Source organism: Somniosus microcephalus, chromosome 1 (genome assembly GCF_052327205.1).
Source record: "Somniosus microcephalus isolate GS21.2 chromosome 1, FLI_Smic_1.0, whole genome shotgun sequence".
In the NCBI taxonomy this organism is placed as follows: domain Eukaryota; kingdom Metazoa; phylum Chordata; class Chondrichthyes; order Squaliformes; family Somniosidae; genus Somniosus; species Somniosus microcephalus.
The window spans coordinates 257,129,928-257,147,157 of NC_140987.1; the positions used below are offsets into that span (position 1 = coordinate 257,129,928).

General features: G+C 45.6%; 1 protein-coding gene across 1 annotated transcript in view; it reads right to left on the reverse strand.

Annotated features, from left to right (window-relative positions):
- The window catches only part of LOC147124740 (cell surface hyaluronidase CEMIP2-like), a 53,516-nt gene that overhangs the window by 21,731 nt on the left and 14,555 nt on the right, over nucleotides 1-17,230 (reverse strand). Inside the window, exons 2-4 of the mRNA XM_085992441.1 lie at nucleotides 16,009-16,357; nucleotides 13,386-13,526; nucleotides 11,363-11,921 (exon numbers count right to left, since the gene is read on the reverse strand). Coding sequence (XP_085848567.1) covers nucleotides 11,363-11,921; nucleotides 13,386-13,526; nucleotides 16,009-16,345 — 1,037 coding nt within the window. The 5' untranslated portion in view covers nucleotides 16,346-16,357. The remainder of the gene's footprint in view (nucleotides 1-11,362; nucleotides 11,922-13,385; nucleotides 13,527-16,008; nucleotides 16,358-17,230) is intronic.

The following is a 17,230-nucleotide window of genomic DNA, read 5'->3' on the forward strand; positions in this document are numbered from 1 at the left end:
GTCAAAATAAATAAACAAATAACGAACTTTTTGCCATTCGGCATATTGAGCACAGTGCAGTACTGAGGGAGTGCTGCATTGTCGGAGGTACCCTCTTTCAGATGAGACATTAAACCGAGGCCCCCGTCTGATCTCTCAGGTGGACGTAAAAGATCCCATGGCTACTATTTCAAAGAAGAACAGGTGTCCTGGCCAATAGTTATCCCTCAGCCAACATCATGAAACAAAACATGATCTGGTCATTCTCACCTTGCTGTTTGTGGGAGCTTGCTGTGCGCAAATTGGCTGCTGTATTTCCTATATTACAACAGTGACTACACTTCAAAAGTACTTGATTGGCTGTAAAGCGCTTTGGGACATCCTGAGGTGGCGAAAGGCATTATATAAATACAAGTTATTTTTCTTCCGTTAACTGCCTTGACAGTAAAATCTCAATAAATCAATCATCTGTTGAAGCTAAAAGTGGTGCAATAATCATCTCATCTCAAAGCAAACCTATCAAAATATCAAAACAGCTTCACTAAAGGATAGACTCCAGGTGCTGATAATACTCAAGAACACACACCATACGTCTGTTAAACTAAATAATATTTTTTGTTTAAAAAACTATCCCCCCACATCAAAAAAGGTCCTGTAAAATGGAAGGTACTAAGCCATTTGAGTACAGGATTAATAACAGAAAATGCTGGAAATACTCAGCAGCCAGGCAGCATCCGTGGAGAGAGAAACAGAGTTAACGTTTCAGGTCTGGGACCCTTCATCAGAACTGGAAAAAGCTGGAGATGTAACAGATATTAAGCAGGTGCAGAGACAGGGGGGTGGGGGTCGGGGAGGGGGGGGGGGCGGTTTAGGAGGGGAGGAAGGAATTGAAAGAACATACTGTACTTTTGTAAGAGGCAGGAAAGATAAATGTTGCAAATGGGAATGGCAAAATAATACAGCATGAAAAATGGGGGTGACGTAATAAAACTCACTACGCACTTGGTTTGAGTATAAAGCAAGGCTTTAATCAACTTGTTTCAGAACATGGAGGTCTAGTTGTACTTCACTAGTTCCTGTCTTACAAAATGTCCCTGGCAAGCTGGGCCCACGCCAGAGTATTTATACTCCTTGGACAGCGCCACCAGCTGGCCGTCCAGTGTTATTTCATGAGTAGTTTCTTGATGATGATGAGATTTATAACATTCTTCCTGCCTAAAAGATTTGGAAGTCCGACGACTTCCTCTTAACGGATTAGGCGGACCCTGAATAGCCGCAGTCTTTTAGATTTTTGTTTATGGCTAGAAGGCACGTCTCTCCGGACTGTGTCTTGGTCCCTGGGCCACTTGATCCGTACTGGTGGATCGACAGAGCCCGTGTTGCCCTGATCGACCCGCGGGAGGCTGGGGAAATCATGACCCCGGGTGCGGGTCCCCACAGGCGCAGAACTGGCTTCATCCTGTTTGATAGCCAGGGATTGACCAGCGTCCTGGCCTCGCGTGGCCATCCCACGGGGAGCGCTCGGCTCCCCGAGTGGATCCGGTGGGGCAGCTGGCAGATCTCTCGATGTCCCAGGTAGGGCGTCATCTTCAGGGGAGCGCAGAGTGTCGGCATCGTCACCGTGGGTCCCTCTATCAGTTGGGTCCATGGAACCGGCTGGACAGGGAGCCAGGTCCCGGAGCGAAACGGTCAACTCCCGGCCATCAGGGTACCGCACATGTGCATACGTGGGATTGACGTCCGTGAGTTCTACCTCGTCGACGAGAGGATCGTTTTTAGACGATCGGACGAATCTTCGGAGCAGCACGGGGCCGGGAGCTGCCAACCATGACGGTAGGGACATCCCATGGGTGGAGCGACGCTGGAAGCTGAAGAATCGCTCGTGAGATGTGACATTGGTAGACATAGAAAGGAGAGACCTGATGGAATGCAACACGTCAGGGAGCATAGTTTCCCACTGCTGGTCTGGTAGGTTGCGTGACCTCAACGCAAGACGAACAGCTTTCCAAATGATAGCGTTGTATCTCTCAACCTGTCCGTTACCAATGGGATGGTACGGTGTCGTTTTACTTGTGGCGATTCCCCGTTGGGAAAGATAACTTTTGAGTTTGCTTGACATGAAGGAGGGACCCCGATCAGAGTGGATGAAATTGGCCATACCGCAAAGGGAAAAGACTTGATCAAGGCATTTGATCACTGTGGAAGTAAGCATATTGGGACAGGGGAAAGCAAAGGGAAAGCGTGAATATTCGTCCGCCATAGTCAGTAAGTAGGCGTTTCGCGTTGAGGAAGGCAATGGCCCTTTAAAGTCAAAGCTGAGTCGCTGCATAGCGTGTATGAGCGAGCCATCCAATGGACGGAAGAATTGCGGTTTTAATTCCGCACAAATTCTACAGGAGGAGCATGTTCTTTTCACATCTTCCGTAGAAAATGGGAGATTTTTAGATCGCACAAAGTGCAACATACGGGTAACGCCAGGATGGCATAAGTCAGTATGAAGATCCGCAAGAGTCGAAGTTGACATAGAAGAGCAGAATGCCTGCGTGAGGGTATCCAGGGCCACATTCTCTTTGCCAAATCGATAATGTATGGTGTATCCAAAGGCGGCCAATTCCATCCTCCAGAGTTGTATTTTGTTATTCTTGATCTTAGTGCATTTCCGGTTATCCAGCATAAAGGCCACGGAGCGCTGATCGGTTATAAGTGTGAAATGGCGACGAGCAAGAAAATGACTCCATTTACATACAGCTTCGATGATGGCCGTAGCCTCCTTCTCGACAGGAGGATAATGGAGCTCGCTACTCTGCAAAGTTCTGGACAGAAATGCAACGGATCGACCACCTTGATTCAAGTAGCAGAGATCGCCACATCCGATGCATCGCACTCGACCACGAAAGGAAGATTTTCATCAATGGAACGAAGCGTGGCTTTTTCCAGTTGTCGCTTGAGGAGGTTGAAAGCTGAAATAGCCGTTGCCTCCAATGGAAATGACTTTGCATGAAGCAGGGGCTGGATCTTGTCGGAGAAGTGGGGTATCCATTTCGCATAATAGGCGAACATGCCGAGTGCCTGAGGAAGAGAGCCGAGATTCGTAGGGGGAGGGAGCTCCTGAAGCGGACAAAGTCGCTCCGGATCCGGTTTGATGACACCGTTACCCACCCAGTAGCCAAGGATGTTGACTGATGGTACTGATTTCACAGATTTGGACTCATTTATGGTTAAGTTGCGACGACGGAGAACGTCAAAAAATTTCTGGAGGTTGGCATCATGCTCCTTCTGGTCATGACCAGCAATGGTGATATTATCCAGATATGGAAAAGTGTCCGTTAAGTTCTCCTGTTTGACTAGGCTATCCATTGCCCGTTGAAAGACGGCCACCCCATTGATGACCCCAAATGGAAGGCGACAAAACTGGTAAAGCCGACCATTGGCCTCAAAGGCCGTATACTTTTTGTCAGAGTCCTTTAACGGTACTTGATGATATGTGCTCTTTAAATCAAAAGTTGAAAATATCTTGTACTGTAGTTGGCAAGGTTATTGACCATATCATCGATGCGTGGTAGTGGGTAGGTATCCAGGTAGGTATACTGGTTAATAGTTTGCGAGTAATCGATGCAAAGACGTTTCTTGTGTTGCTTCAGAGGATTTTTAACAACGACGACTTGAGCCCGCCAGGAAGATGAACATAGCTCAAAGATACCGTCAGCTAGAAGGCGAGAGATTTCTGCCTTGATAAAGGATCGATCATCTTGGCTGAAACGTCGTGATTTAGCGACTATGGGCTTACATCGGGGGGAAAGATTGGCAAACAGGGAGGGCTTGTTGAGCGAAGCCGCCGAAAGTGCACAAAACGGTACTTTGGAAATAGTAAGCTCCGGCTTTGACCCTCCAAACTCGAAAGTGAGTCTTTTGTGTTGTTTCTGGAACCCTGTCCCAGGAGCACATCACTGCATAGGTTCTTGAGTACCCCGAGCCGGGTGGAGAAATAAGTGCGGCCATTGAGAATAAGGTCGACAAGACAAAAGCTGGAAGAATTGGTGGTCAGTGTCGTCAGAGCCATTGCAATTTCCCTATCCGAGGGGTAAATACTCAGTTTTAACTTACTGACAGCCCGCTCACTAATGAAGCTGTCAGAGCTGCATGAGTCGATTAGTGCACTCATAATGTGTCCATTTTACCGAAACCTTCGTGGCTGCATGGAACAGACTTTGGTGAAAAACAGCTGTGATGGGAGGAGGGGCAGTTTTACCCTTGACAGCTGTAACCTTAGTAGTGGCTCTTGGGGGAGGAGCAGTTTTATAGATAGTAGCTGCAAAACTAACAGGAGCTCTCGACCGGTATACCTTAGAAAACTGGCCTTTCTTACTAACAGCGGCTCTTGACTGGCATACCTTAGAAAAGTGACCTTTCTTGCTGCAATGATTGCAGGTCACGTTACGAGCAGGACAAAATTTCCTATAATGGAACGCACCTCCACAGAAGAAACACTTCCTTCCAGATTGCCAAGATGCCACTAGGGCGGGGTCGTCATCAGTGTAGGTTTCTAGGGTAGGGTTGTCATCGGCCAGGTTGGAGTCGTCATCCGTGAGGGCTTCCGCCCGAGGCCTATCGAAGGAGTCACTAAAAGTGACAGCAGCAGCCCGTGCACGTGGTGAAAGATAGGTATCTGCATTCCTCTTTGCTAAGTCCAGAAGACATGCCTGGTCATAGGCAGCCTGTAACTTGAGGGTTTTATTCTCCAACAGACGCTGACGTATGAAGGGAGATGCAATCCCATTAATAAAGGAATCAAGAATTAACTCCTCCTGGTACTGCTCAGCTGTAACAGCTTTAAGATTACAATCCTTGCTGAGCCTGCGAAGTTTCTGAAGGAATTCGTCAAGTGATTCCCCGGGTTGTTGTCGAGTTGTGGCCAGTAGATGCCGAGCAAAAATTTCATTTGGGGACTTGACATATAGTTGTAGTATTTGGATAGCGGCGTCATAGTCTACACAGTCTTCGATATAGTCAAACACATGAGGGGATACGTAATTAGCAAGCATTCGTAACTTATTAGCAACATTCTCACCACACTCCTCAAGGAAGTTGCTAAAGGTACGATACCAGTGTTTCCATACCTTAGCAGCTGTAAGTGAATTCGGGTCCAGGTCGAGACGGGTGGGTCTGAGTAGTTTCTCCATGATGGATCGATTACTTGTCTAAGTTCCCTTCTATGGTTCAAGTCGTAGCTGGCTGTTCCCAAAATCACCCAAAGCGTGGAGTCGATACCAAGTTGATTAAATTGACGTAATAAAACTCACTACGCACTTGGTTTGAGCATAAAGCAAGGCTTTAATCAACTTGTTTCAGAACATGGAGGTCTAGTTGTACTTCACTAGTTCCTGTCTTACAAAATGTCCCTGGCAAGCTGGGCCCACGCCCGAGTATTTATACTCCTTGGACGGCGCCACCAGCTGGCTGCCCAGTGTTATTTCATGAGTAGTTTCTTGATGATGATGAGATTTATAACAGGGGGCAGGGATTATTATCTGAAATTGTTGAACTCGATGTTGCCCTGAACTAAATATGTTCATTCACTTTACTTCCAATTTCCACCCTTCCCTCACCTTCACATGGTCCATCTCCGACTCTTCCCTTCCTCGACTTCTCTGTCTCCATTTCTGGCGATCGGCTTTCGGCAAACATCCACTACAAGCCCACCGACTCCCACAGCTACCTGGACTACACTTCCTCCCACCCCGCTTCCTGTAAGGACTCTATTCCATTCTCCCAGTTTCTCCGTCTCCGCCGCGTCTGTTCTGACGATGCCACCTTCCATTCCGACATGTCTTCCTTTTTCCTCAAACGAGGATTCCCCTCTACTGTGGTTGACACGGCCCTTGACCATATCCGTTCCATTTCCCGCACTTCTGCTCTCACCCCCTTCCCCTCCCTCCCAGAAAAACGATAGGGTTCCCCTTGTCCTCACCTTTCACCCCACCAGCCTCCACATTCAATGTATCATCCTCTGCCATTTCCGCCACCTCCAACATGATCCCACCACCAAACACATCTTCCCCTCGCCTCCCCTTTCAGCATTCCTAAGGGACCGCTGGTCCACTCCTCAATCACCCCTAACAGCCCTTCTTCCTTCGCCTGGCACCTTCCCGTGCAAGCGCAGGAGATGCAACACATGCCCTTTTACCTCCTCCCTTCCCACTGTCCAGAGCCCCAAACACCCCTTCTAGGTGAAACAGCGATTTACTTGTACTTCTTGCAATTTAATATACTGTATTCGCTGCTCACGATGCAGTCTCCTCTACATTGGGGAGACCAAACGCAGATTGGGCGACCGCTTTGCGGAACACCTCCGTTCAGTCCGTAAGGGTGACCCTGAGCTTCCGGTCGCCTGTCACTTTAATTCTCCGCTTCACTTCCACTCTGATCTCTCTGTCCTCGGCCTATTACATTGTTCCAGTGAAGCTCAACGTAAGCTCGAGGAACAGCACCTCATCTTTCGATTAGGCACTTTACAGCCTTCCGGACTCAACATCAAGTTCAACAATTTCAGATAATTATCCCTGCCCCCATTTTTCATGCTGTATGATTTTTGCCATTCCCATTTGCAACATTTTATCTTTCCTGCCTCTTACAAAAGTACAGTATGTTTTTTCAATTCCTTCCTCCCCTCCTAACCCCCCCCCCCCCTCTGCTGTCTCTGCACCTGCTTAATATCCGTTACATCTCCAGCTTTTTCCAGTTCTGATGAAAGGTCCCAGACCTGAAACGTTAACTCTGTTTCTCTCTCCACGGACGCTGCCTGGCCTGAGTATTTCCAGCATTTTCTGTTGTTATTTCAGATTTCCAGCATCCGCAGTATTTTGCTATTGTGAGAGTACAGGATTAGTTGAGCAGCAATTACTCTCTTTTCAAAGATTTTATTAGCACAGTTTTAGTCTCCATATAAAAGGATATAGAGGCACTGCAGAAAGTGCAACAAAGATTTACGAGGATGATACCATACCGGAGAGGTTATAACTATCAGGAAAGGCGGAACAGGCTGGGGCTCTTTTCTCTAAAATAGAGAAGGCTGAGGGGCGGCCTAACAGAGGTCTTTAAGATTATAAAGGGGTTCGACAAGGTAGACGTAGAGAAGATGTTTCTACTTGTGGGGGAGACCAGAACCAGGGGCCATAAATATAAGATAGTAATAAATCCAATAGAGAATTCAGGAGAAACTTCTTTACCCAGAGAGTGGTTAGAATGTGGAACTCGCTACCACAGGGAGTGGTTGAGGCAAATACAGGAAACTTTTTTTTTTTTTTTTTTATAAACGGCACCGACGGGACCGATGTGGTGCCGGTTCATCAAAAATTCCGGATAACCGAAAGCTATAGTAAAAGATACGGAGAGCCGAGAGCTCCGTATAAAGCAACAAACCCTGTTGCTTAGCAACAGGTTCAGAACAATGGCCACAAGTTCCAAGCGTCTCTGTAGCTTAGCAACAGCTGCAGCCACACCCTTGCACAGCAACAGATCGAGGAAGGCAAGTACAATATGAAGTAAAACTTACCTGAACCTACTCCTGAATTTTGCCAGTTAACCGAGATTTCCGGTTATTTAGGTGCCGGTAAATCGAAAGTTTCCTGTAGTATAGATGCATTTAAGGGGAAGCTAGATAAGTACATGAGGGAGAAATGAATAGAAGGTTATGTTGATGGGGTGAGATGGAGGGGTGGGCGGAGGCTCGTGTGGAGCATAAACACTGGCATGAACTAGTTGGGCCGAATGGCCTGTTTCTGCACTGTACTTTCTATGTAATTCTCCAAGTAACCACTCGGTGGCGCTCCAGAGTCTGTTTTTCAATCTCCTTAAATAAAGTACACATACACACATTATACTGTATATAGTTTTCTATTTCTTGTTTAAATATCATCTCAAACACCTAAATGGTACAAATAGACATTAACAGAATACACCAGGATTTTGTTACCTAAATCAAAACACTGACTCTTTCAAAACGCAAATGATTTTTCTGCACTGTGTATTTTGGCATCTGCTGAATGCAATCTCCTCACTGTTATTTTGGATTTAGACTCACTGCTGGCACTCAGACTGGACATCGTAGACAGCACCTTTAGCCTTCTGCTCCCTCAAATCCATACTGCAGAGCAGGATAACAGCGCCTTAAAGCTCCTCAGCAATTATGCCACTGCTCCCAACTTGGCTCAATTACATAGGGAGTACATAGGATATAGAGCACAGAAACAGGCCACTCGGTCCAACCAGTCCACGCCGGCGTCTATGCTCCACTCGAACCTCCTTCCATCTTTCCTCCTCTAACTATTAGCATAACCTTTTATTCTCTTCTCCCTAATGTGCTTATCTAGCTTCCCCTTAAATACATCTATACTATTACTATTAAGTGTCAGCTGTGGCTCAGTTGGTAGCACACTTGCCTTTGAGTTAGAAGGTTGTGGGTTCAAGTCCCACTCCAGGGACTTGAGCACATAAATCTAGGCTGAAACTGCAGTGCAGTGCTGAGGGAGTGCTGCACTGTCAGAGGTGCCATCTTTCAGATGAGATGTTAAGCCGAGGCCCCATCTGCTCTCTCAGGTGGACGTAAAAGATCTCATGGTACTATTTAGAAGAGGAGCAGGGGAGTTATTCCTGGTGTCCTGGCCAATATTTATCCCTCAACCAACATCACTAAAACAGATTATCTGGTCATTATCACATTGCTGTTTGTGGGAGCTTGCTGTGCGCAAATTGGCCGCTGTGTTTCTTACATTACAACAGTGACTACACTTCAAAAGTACTTCTTTGAGACGTCCGGTGGTCGTGAAAGGCGCTATATAAATGCAATCCTTTCTTTTATTCGCCTCATCTACTCCCTGTAGTAGTGAGTTCCACATTCTCACCACTCTCTGGGTAAAGAAGTTTCTCCTGAATTCCCTATTGGATTCCTTGGTGACTATCTTATATTGATGGCCTCTAGTTATGCTCTTCCCCACAAGTGGAAACATTCTCTCTGTATCCACTCTATCAAAACCTTTCATAATTTTAAAGACCTCGATTAGGTCACCCCTCAGCCTTTTCTTTTAGTAGAATTATTTAGAAGAACCCTAACCTCAGAAGATGATGATTGTGGGTCGCTCCACTCAAGCATGTGAGCACATAACCTTGGCTGACACTAGGAGGCAGTGCTGAAGGAGTGCAGCATTGTAGAAGATGCCAGATGGAGGGTTGCCAACCCTCCAGTCGCCAGGAATTTAAAAGATTAATGCTGCGAGTAAAAACCCGGGAGAAATATCATAGACATTAATAAAAATGCTGGGATTTTTTTACATTTTCTTTGATCGCTTGTGTGTATAAGTAATAAAAAATATTGGCAATAGGAGAAAAGGATTGACTGGGCGGGTGGAGGCGGGAGATCATGTGATTTAACCTCCAGGAATAGGTCCAACCAGAGTTGGCAACATTATTCAGATGAGGTATTAAACAGAGGTTCCATGGCCCGTTCTGGAGGTGGATGGTAAAGTATTCATAGCCCAGAACAGCAGGGAGCTCTCCTAGAGTCTGGACTAATATTCCTCCCTCAAGCAACACCTCTGGAAAACACGTCTGTCAAATCATTCACACCACTGCGGTTCCTGGGATTTTACCGCACACAAAATGGTTGCAACATTTGTCTTCGTAACAGTCACTGCCCTTCAAAAGTTGTTTTCAAACACCGGGCGGTTTCTATAATGAGCGGCCAATTGGCAACATCATGCCGTGGTAGCAAGTTGAAAATCAACCGCTTAGTGTGGGAGAATTGAGTTATGAGCAAAGACCGAGAGTTTTAGCAGCTTAAAAGGAGGCCTCGACAGCTGTACAGAAAAAGACTTGCATTTATACAGTGCCTTTCACCACCGCAGGACGTCTCAAAACGCTTTACAGCCAATTAAGTACTTTCTGAAGTGTAGACGCTGTTGTGATGGAGGAAACGCAGCAGTCAATTTATGCACAGCAAGCTCCCACAAACAGCAACGAATAGAAAGCCACTACGAGTATCCGAAGAAAAGGACAAAAGTTCAAAACTAGTAAAGGGCAAATGTAGGACTGTGGTCAGGAAAGAACTTCTTCACACAGAGAGGTTGGAAAAGTTAGGACTGTTCTCCTTGGAACAGAGAAGGTTAAGAGGTGACCTAATAGAGGTTTTCAAGATGGAGAGGTTTTGATAGAGTAGATAGAGAAAAACTATTCCCTCTGGCAAAATGTCATAGATTTAAAATAACTGGCTAAAGATCTAGAGGGGAGATGAGCAGAAATTTTTTCACTCAAGAGTTGTCAGGATCTGGAACGCTTTCCCTGAAAAGGTGGTTGAAGCTGATTCCAGAAATAATTTTAAAAGGGAGTTGTCCGGTACTTGAGGATGAGAAACTTACAGGGTTACGGACAAAAAGCAGGGGTGTGGGACTAAACACGACTGCTCTTTCAAAGAGCCAGCACAGGCACGACAGGCCGAACGGCCTCCTTCTGTGCTGTAAGTTTCTGTGATTCTATAACACATGAAATGGACTTCTCCGAAAAATACCTTGGTGAAAACCTTGGAATCATTTAAAAAAACATTAACTGCCATGATATAGTGGAGGGATGGGAGAGGAGGGAGAATCCATAGGGTTTTCTGGATGGATGAGCCAAGATGGGCAGCAATTGACATCCGTGGGGCTGGCCTAAGAGAAAGAAAAATCAGCCAGGGTTTCCATTCCCGGTCACTAACCAGTGACCTTTACAGGAAGTGTGCATGAATGGACAAGATTGGGGTCAGCTTGAAGAGACTATCATGGCTTGCCAACAACAACTACTTGTATTTATATAGTGCCTTTAACGTAGTAAAACGTTCCAAGGTGCTTCACAGGAGCAATTACCAGGCAAAACTTGACACCGAGCCACATAAGGAGATATTAGAACAGGTGACCAAAAGCTTGGTCAAAGAGGTAGGTTTTTAAGGAGCGTCTTAGATGAAGAGAGAGAGGTGAAGAGGTTTAGGGAGGGAATTCCAGAGCTTAGTGCCTAGGCAGCTGAAGCCACGTCCGCCAATGGTGGAGCGATGGTAATTGGGGAGGCGCAAGAGGCCAGAATTCACTTTCAAGGTGGTTCAAACATGAAGAATGGGCACCTGGACAAAAAATGCAAGATGGAACTGTACCCAGCCGAAATCTGTGCCTTAGGAGAACAACAATGAGAGGAGACAATAGGAACATACACCAGTGTCTAGTAATTGAAAATTAGGGAAAGAGAAAAGACAGCAACGATAGTTAATAATAATGATTGTATTCCCATCTCAAGTTTTTTATTAATCTTAAAAATAGTCCTAAATGTGCCCTTCGCAAGAAACAGCAATTCAGTTGAATCTTACCTGTAACTTAAGTCTTGAACACGTCTACTTCCAAGAAGTTCCTGAATAGACTTCTTTGTTTCTGGAAGTAAATTTTTGGCAGCAGAATCCCTAACAGCGATCGCGATTATTCGACCGGAGTCTTGAGATTGTAGGAAGTTTTGCAGCCTCCTGCTTTCGTCGGCGTAGTCATGAGTGTCAAACCTGTCCACCAGCAGCACCTGTCCCGTGTCCTGATCGACCACTCGGACGTTCAGGCCACGGGTGGCTGGTTTCTCAAAATACGATCCGAACTCCAGACCGGAGGGCGGCAAGGTCCTGGACAGCAACGTCCAGGACGATTTCTCAGCGCCGTGAAGTTCCAGCGTGCCCCCAGCATCCACCCCGATGAACTTCTGGCCGAACTCTGGCACCTCTTCGCCTTCATCGGCTCGGCCGCACAGCGTGATCCGAGCTCGGGATTTATAGAGACATTTCTCTGCTCCAATGTGAAGCGCACCCCCGTCCTTTACCAGGATGTAACCGCATTTTAAGGAAATATTTTTGGAACCATCAGTGCTATCGGCAAAGACCAACACCCCTGTGCAATGATAAGGCAAAAAAAAAACTTCAGCTTGCTGAAAATCTAAAAATGCATTTGAACAAACAGATAAGATATAATAGTAGGAAGTATAGTCAATCGCTCTGAGGCCAGAGAAGGGAAAGGGAAGAGGAAGGGCGTCTCATAGTTTTAAAGTAAGAAGAAACATAGTAACAGGAGGAGGCCTTTCAGCCCCGCGAGACGGTTCCAGCATCATGGCTGATCTGTAGCTCAACTCTATTAGTTCTGTAACCCTTAATACCCTTACCTAGCAAAAGACAGAAACGACCAAAATGGCAAAGATGGAATATGCTAACATTAAATTTTTTTTTTTTTTTTTTTAGAGGGGTGGTAAGGGAAGAGGATCCCTTGATGGCACAAGGGGTTTGGTACTATACAGAGCCATGCAAACTAGGACTTTGCAGGTTCAAGCCTTGATCTGTGCTGAGATAGCTATTTCAAGTCAGGAAAGCATTGGGATCCACAATGGCCGTGCTCTAGGGTGGGGCTGAGTCAAAGATTGGCTGAGGTCCCTGCTCCAGATCACTAATCACTCTGCTGAGAGAGAATGACTATCATGTGTAGACAGCATGGGTTTGGCTACAATTTACTCCACAGTAAAATAATTGGCATGTCAACTTTAGGCAGGGTACCCATAGAGCTTCCAGCATCCCACCCGGAGCATTGTTGAAGAATCTAGGAGGATATAGAAGCACTGGAGAAAGTGCAAATAAAGATTTGCAAGGGTGATACCTAAGAGTGGCACCCCCTCCATTTCTGGTAAGATTGAACAGGCTGGGGCTCGTTTCTCTAGAAAGGAGAAGACTGAGAGGCGGCCTAACAGAGGTCCTTAAAATTATCAAAGGGTTTGACAGGGTAGACGTAGAGAAGATGTTTCCACTCATGGGGGGTGTCCAGAACTAGGGGCCATAAATATAAGATAGTCACTAATAAATCCAATAAGGAATTCAGGAGGAACATCTTTACTCAGAGAGTGGGGAGAATGTGGAACTCGCTACCACATGGAGTGGTTGAGGTGAACAGCATAGATGCATTTAAGGGGAAGCTAAATAAATACAAGAGGGAGAAAGGAATAGAAGGATCTATTGATAGGGTGGGATAAAGAGGGGTGGGAAGAGGCTCGTGTGGAGCATCAACACCGGCATAGATCTGTTGGGTCGAATGGTCTGTTGCTGTGCTATACATTCTATGTGATGCAATGCAATACACTGCCTTCAAGAGATGAGGTAGACAATTTGGGGGGGGCGTGAAGAAAGGATATACTATTAACAGCATAGTAATTAAAAGCAACAACATTATTCAATAATTCATTCAAATGGTTAAATTCAACAAAATTAAAACTTATAAACAAGAGCTATGAACGCGATGAGCAAAAAAAAAATTCAAACTTGTAGAACAGTTGTCCAGAGATACCTATTTATGTAACATAACTGGCCAACTTACCTCCTTGCTGAATGGTAATGGAATGAACGGTTGCTGATGAAACTAGTCGGAGGGTATCGCCTTTCTTGATGATGATTCTTTTCTGTTTGTTATGACCCGGATTCCAGTCTTTAAGTCCGAACCTTTGATCAGGGCAGTTCTCTAAAATATCGCAGCAAAGCGACGACGTCAGTCAGTGGCCATTGAAAATGATTCTCTGTCGTCAATACCAAGAGAGTGCAACTCCAGGAGTCAGCATTTTGAATGTTAAACATTTTCTTTACTTCTAAAAATTATTTTTTGACAGAGTAAATAAGGAGAAAGTGTTTCCACTGGCAGGAGGGTCAGTAACCAGAGGACACAGATTTAAGGTGATTGGCAAAAGAACCAGAGGGGAGATGAGGAGAAAAAAAATGACGCAGCGAGTTGTTGTGATCTGGAATTCACTCCCTGCAAGGGTGGTGGAAGCAGATTCAATCGTAACTTTCAAAAAAGGAATTGGATAAATACTTGGAGGAAAAATTTACAGGGATATGAGGAAAGAGCAGGGGAGTGGGACTAATTGGATAGCTCTTTCAAAGAGCCGGCACAGGCATGATGGGCCAAATGGCCTCCTCCTGTGCTGTAAAAACCCTAAAACACAATTTTCAAGGCAAATTAAATTGTATGCTAAGGAATTACGGTGCTATCATTGCAGTAGGGTAGAGTTTGTATATCAGGACAAAGGGCTGAGGGAATCAGCCTTCATCGGCCACGATCACGAAGAATTAGAATTACTGCACATATGGAGGATGAACACCAACACAGACGAGTTGGGCCGAATGGCCTGTTGCTGTGTTGTAATTTCTATACAGTTCTACGTTACAAAAAGTTTTCTGACTACAAATGTATTATTTTCTTTTTGATCAGAAAAAGCACAGCTGGGTTGACACGAACCTTGACTATGATTGCAGGGGGAAAAAAAACAGAATTTACAAAGCCAGCATCTAATTCCAGATTTTGTTTGATTGAAATTGAATACTGTCAAAATACCCAAGAATAACAGTTAGAGCCAGAACTACGCAATGCTAATCAGCAAAGAAGGAAATTGGTTACGCAACAATTGAGAAAATGGAGGCACCCACCCAAAGCGTCTTAATTGTTTGCAAATGTAAATTTTAAACAGAAGTCCGTAACATCCTTAAAAGGGACTGCAAAATCATTAATGCTGCATTATCCACCAACAACAATCTGTATTTATTTATACAGCATCTTTAACACAGTAAACCGTCCCAAGACGCCTCACAGGAGCGTTATCAGACACAATTTGACACCGAGCCACATAAGGAGATATTAGGACAGGTGACCAAAAGCTTGGTCAAAGAGGTAGGTTTTAAGAAGGAGAGAGAAAGATGGGGAGGCGGAGAGGTTTAGGGAGGGAATTCCAGAGTTTAGACCCTAGGCAGCTGAAGGCACAGCCGCCAATGGTGGAGCGATGAAAATCGGGGATGTGCAAGAAGCCAAAATTGGAGGAGGGCAGAGATCTCGGCGGGTAGTGGGGCTGGAGGAGGTTAGAGAAATAGGGAGGGGTGAGGCCATGGAGAGATTTGAAGGTAAGATGAGAATTTTTGAAAAATCGAGGCGCTGCCGGACCAGGAGCCAATGTAGGCCAGTGAGTACAGGGGTGATGGGTGAACAGGACTTGCTGAGAGTTAGGACACGGGCAGCAAACTGTATGGAAGGTGGGACGTCGGCCATGACAGCATTGGAATAGTCGAGTCTGGAGGTAACAAATGATTGGGGTTTCAACAGCAGTTGAGCTGAGGCGGAGCGGAGACAGGCGATGGAAGTAGGCGGTCTTGGTGATGGAGATGATATGGGGTCGGAAGCTCAGCTCAGGGTCAAATAGGACATCAAGGTTGTGAACGGTTCTGGTTCAACTTCAGACAGTGGCCAGGGAGAGGGATGAAGTCCCTACACAAGTGCTACACAAATAACAAAAGCAACAATTTACATCTTTCAGTAGGTCTCGGGCTCTGAAAAACAGTCCCTGCCTCAGCTCATCTGCTGCTGAAACCCTCATCCATGCCTTTGTTACCTGTAGACTCGACTATTCCAATGCTCTCCTGGTCAGCCTCCCACATTCTACCCTACGTAAATTGAACTCATCCAAAACTCTGCTGCCCGTGTCCTAACTGGCACCAAGTCCTGTTCACCCATCACCCCTGTGCTCGCTGACCTACATTGGCTCCCAGTTAAGCAGCGCCTCGATTTTAAAATTTAAATCCTTGTTTTCATATGTCTCCATGGCCTCGCTCCTGCCTATCTCAGTAATCTCCTCCAGCCCTCCGAGATCTCTGCACTCCTCCAATTCTGGCCTCTTGAGCATCCCCAATTTTCATCACTCCACCATTGGTGGCCATCCCTTCAGCTGCCTCGGCCCCAAGCTCTGGAATTCCCTCCCTAAACCTCTCCAGCTCTCTACATCTCTTTCCTCCTTTAAGACGCTCCTTAAAACCTACCTCTTTGAACAAGCTCTATCCTAATATCTCAAGTGGCTCAATGTCAAATTTTGTTTGATAATCGCTCCTGTAAAGCGCCTTGGGGCTATATAAATACAAGTTGTTGTTATTTTCAAAGATCACATGCCTGATCGGGCACTTACCATCTCGCTCGTACTTGGGTTTTGTGCCCAACGCGATGGCTAGCACAATAAGAAATACACCCACACAGATACCAACACAGACATAGCTACTCTTCACTTTCTTTCTCCTTGCATCCTCGGACTCTTGCCGCTGATCATTTCCTCTGGAGATAAAGGTGGCTTGATTGTCCGTTTTGGAGGAGGACCACTGCACAGAGGGATTGGTCACCCTGGGAGCAGGAGGCGGCCGGACGGGCATCACTCTCCCGGGAACATAGCCTGAGGACTGGCAGTGCTTCCCGTTCGAAGCTGGAATAAAAGCATGGGCGCGACCGGGCCGGTTTCGATCCTCTTGCATGTTGCCAATTAGCTGCAGAGATAAAACCGAGCAATTAGGCACAGAAAGGCTGAAAACGTATCAGCAAAATCTTTCCATCTTTGCCATCACTTGTTAACAGTGCATCAATGCTGCAGAATAGCTTGGACCCTGAGGCTGCAATCTTAAAGCTTCCATGCTCTATTCTACTCCACTCCTTTCATCTTGTGCTGAATGCATTGGGCCAACCTACAGGGTGGCTCAAAACAAAGCCCCTTCCAAGCTGTGGGCTGAAGGAACAATACAGTCTTTGTACAATGACCCAGTGCTGTAATTTACACAAAGGAAAGATGTTCCATTAAAGCAAAGCATGTCTATGAGTCAAATTGTTAGGAGGGTATACTTAGAAGCAAAGAGCCACTGATTCTGTTCCAGCTATTCATGAGCACTCTATGATCCATTGAGACAGGGGTAGTTGCTGCAACACACCCCACAGGGTACTGTTCTGGGAACTGCCAAGATGGCTAAAAGGCATCTCATTAGTCAGTCCATTAAAAGCAATTCAACAGATGGTACAATTGTAGAGTTCTTCAAAAAATAAAAAATCACTAAACATTGTGCTGTAGAATATAAAGAAAAAAGATTCTATGATTCCATGAATTATAAGACCGGTGGAGTAAATGGCTATGTGTATGGAACATGTTTCTAAAGAAGCCATATGTTGGATCCATTATTTAAACATATCAGTCTATCATATAATTCACTTTAACATAACCAAAGTTCTTGAAGTAAAAGAAAGACTTGCATTTATATAGCGCCTTTCACAACCGCAGGACCTCCCAAAGTACTTTACAGTCAATGAAGTACTTTTGAAGTGTAGTCACTGTTGTAATGTAGGAAACGCAGCAGCCAATTTGCAATCAAATC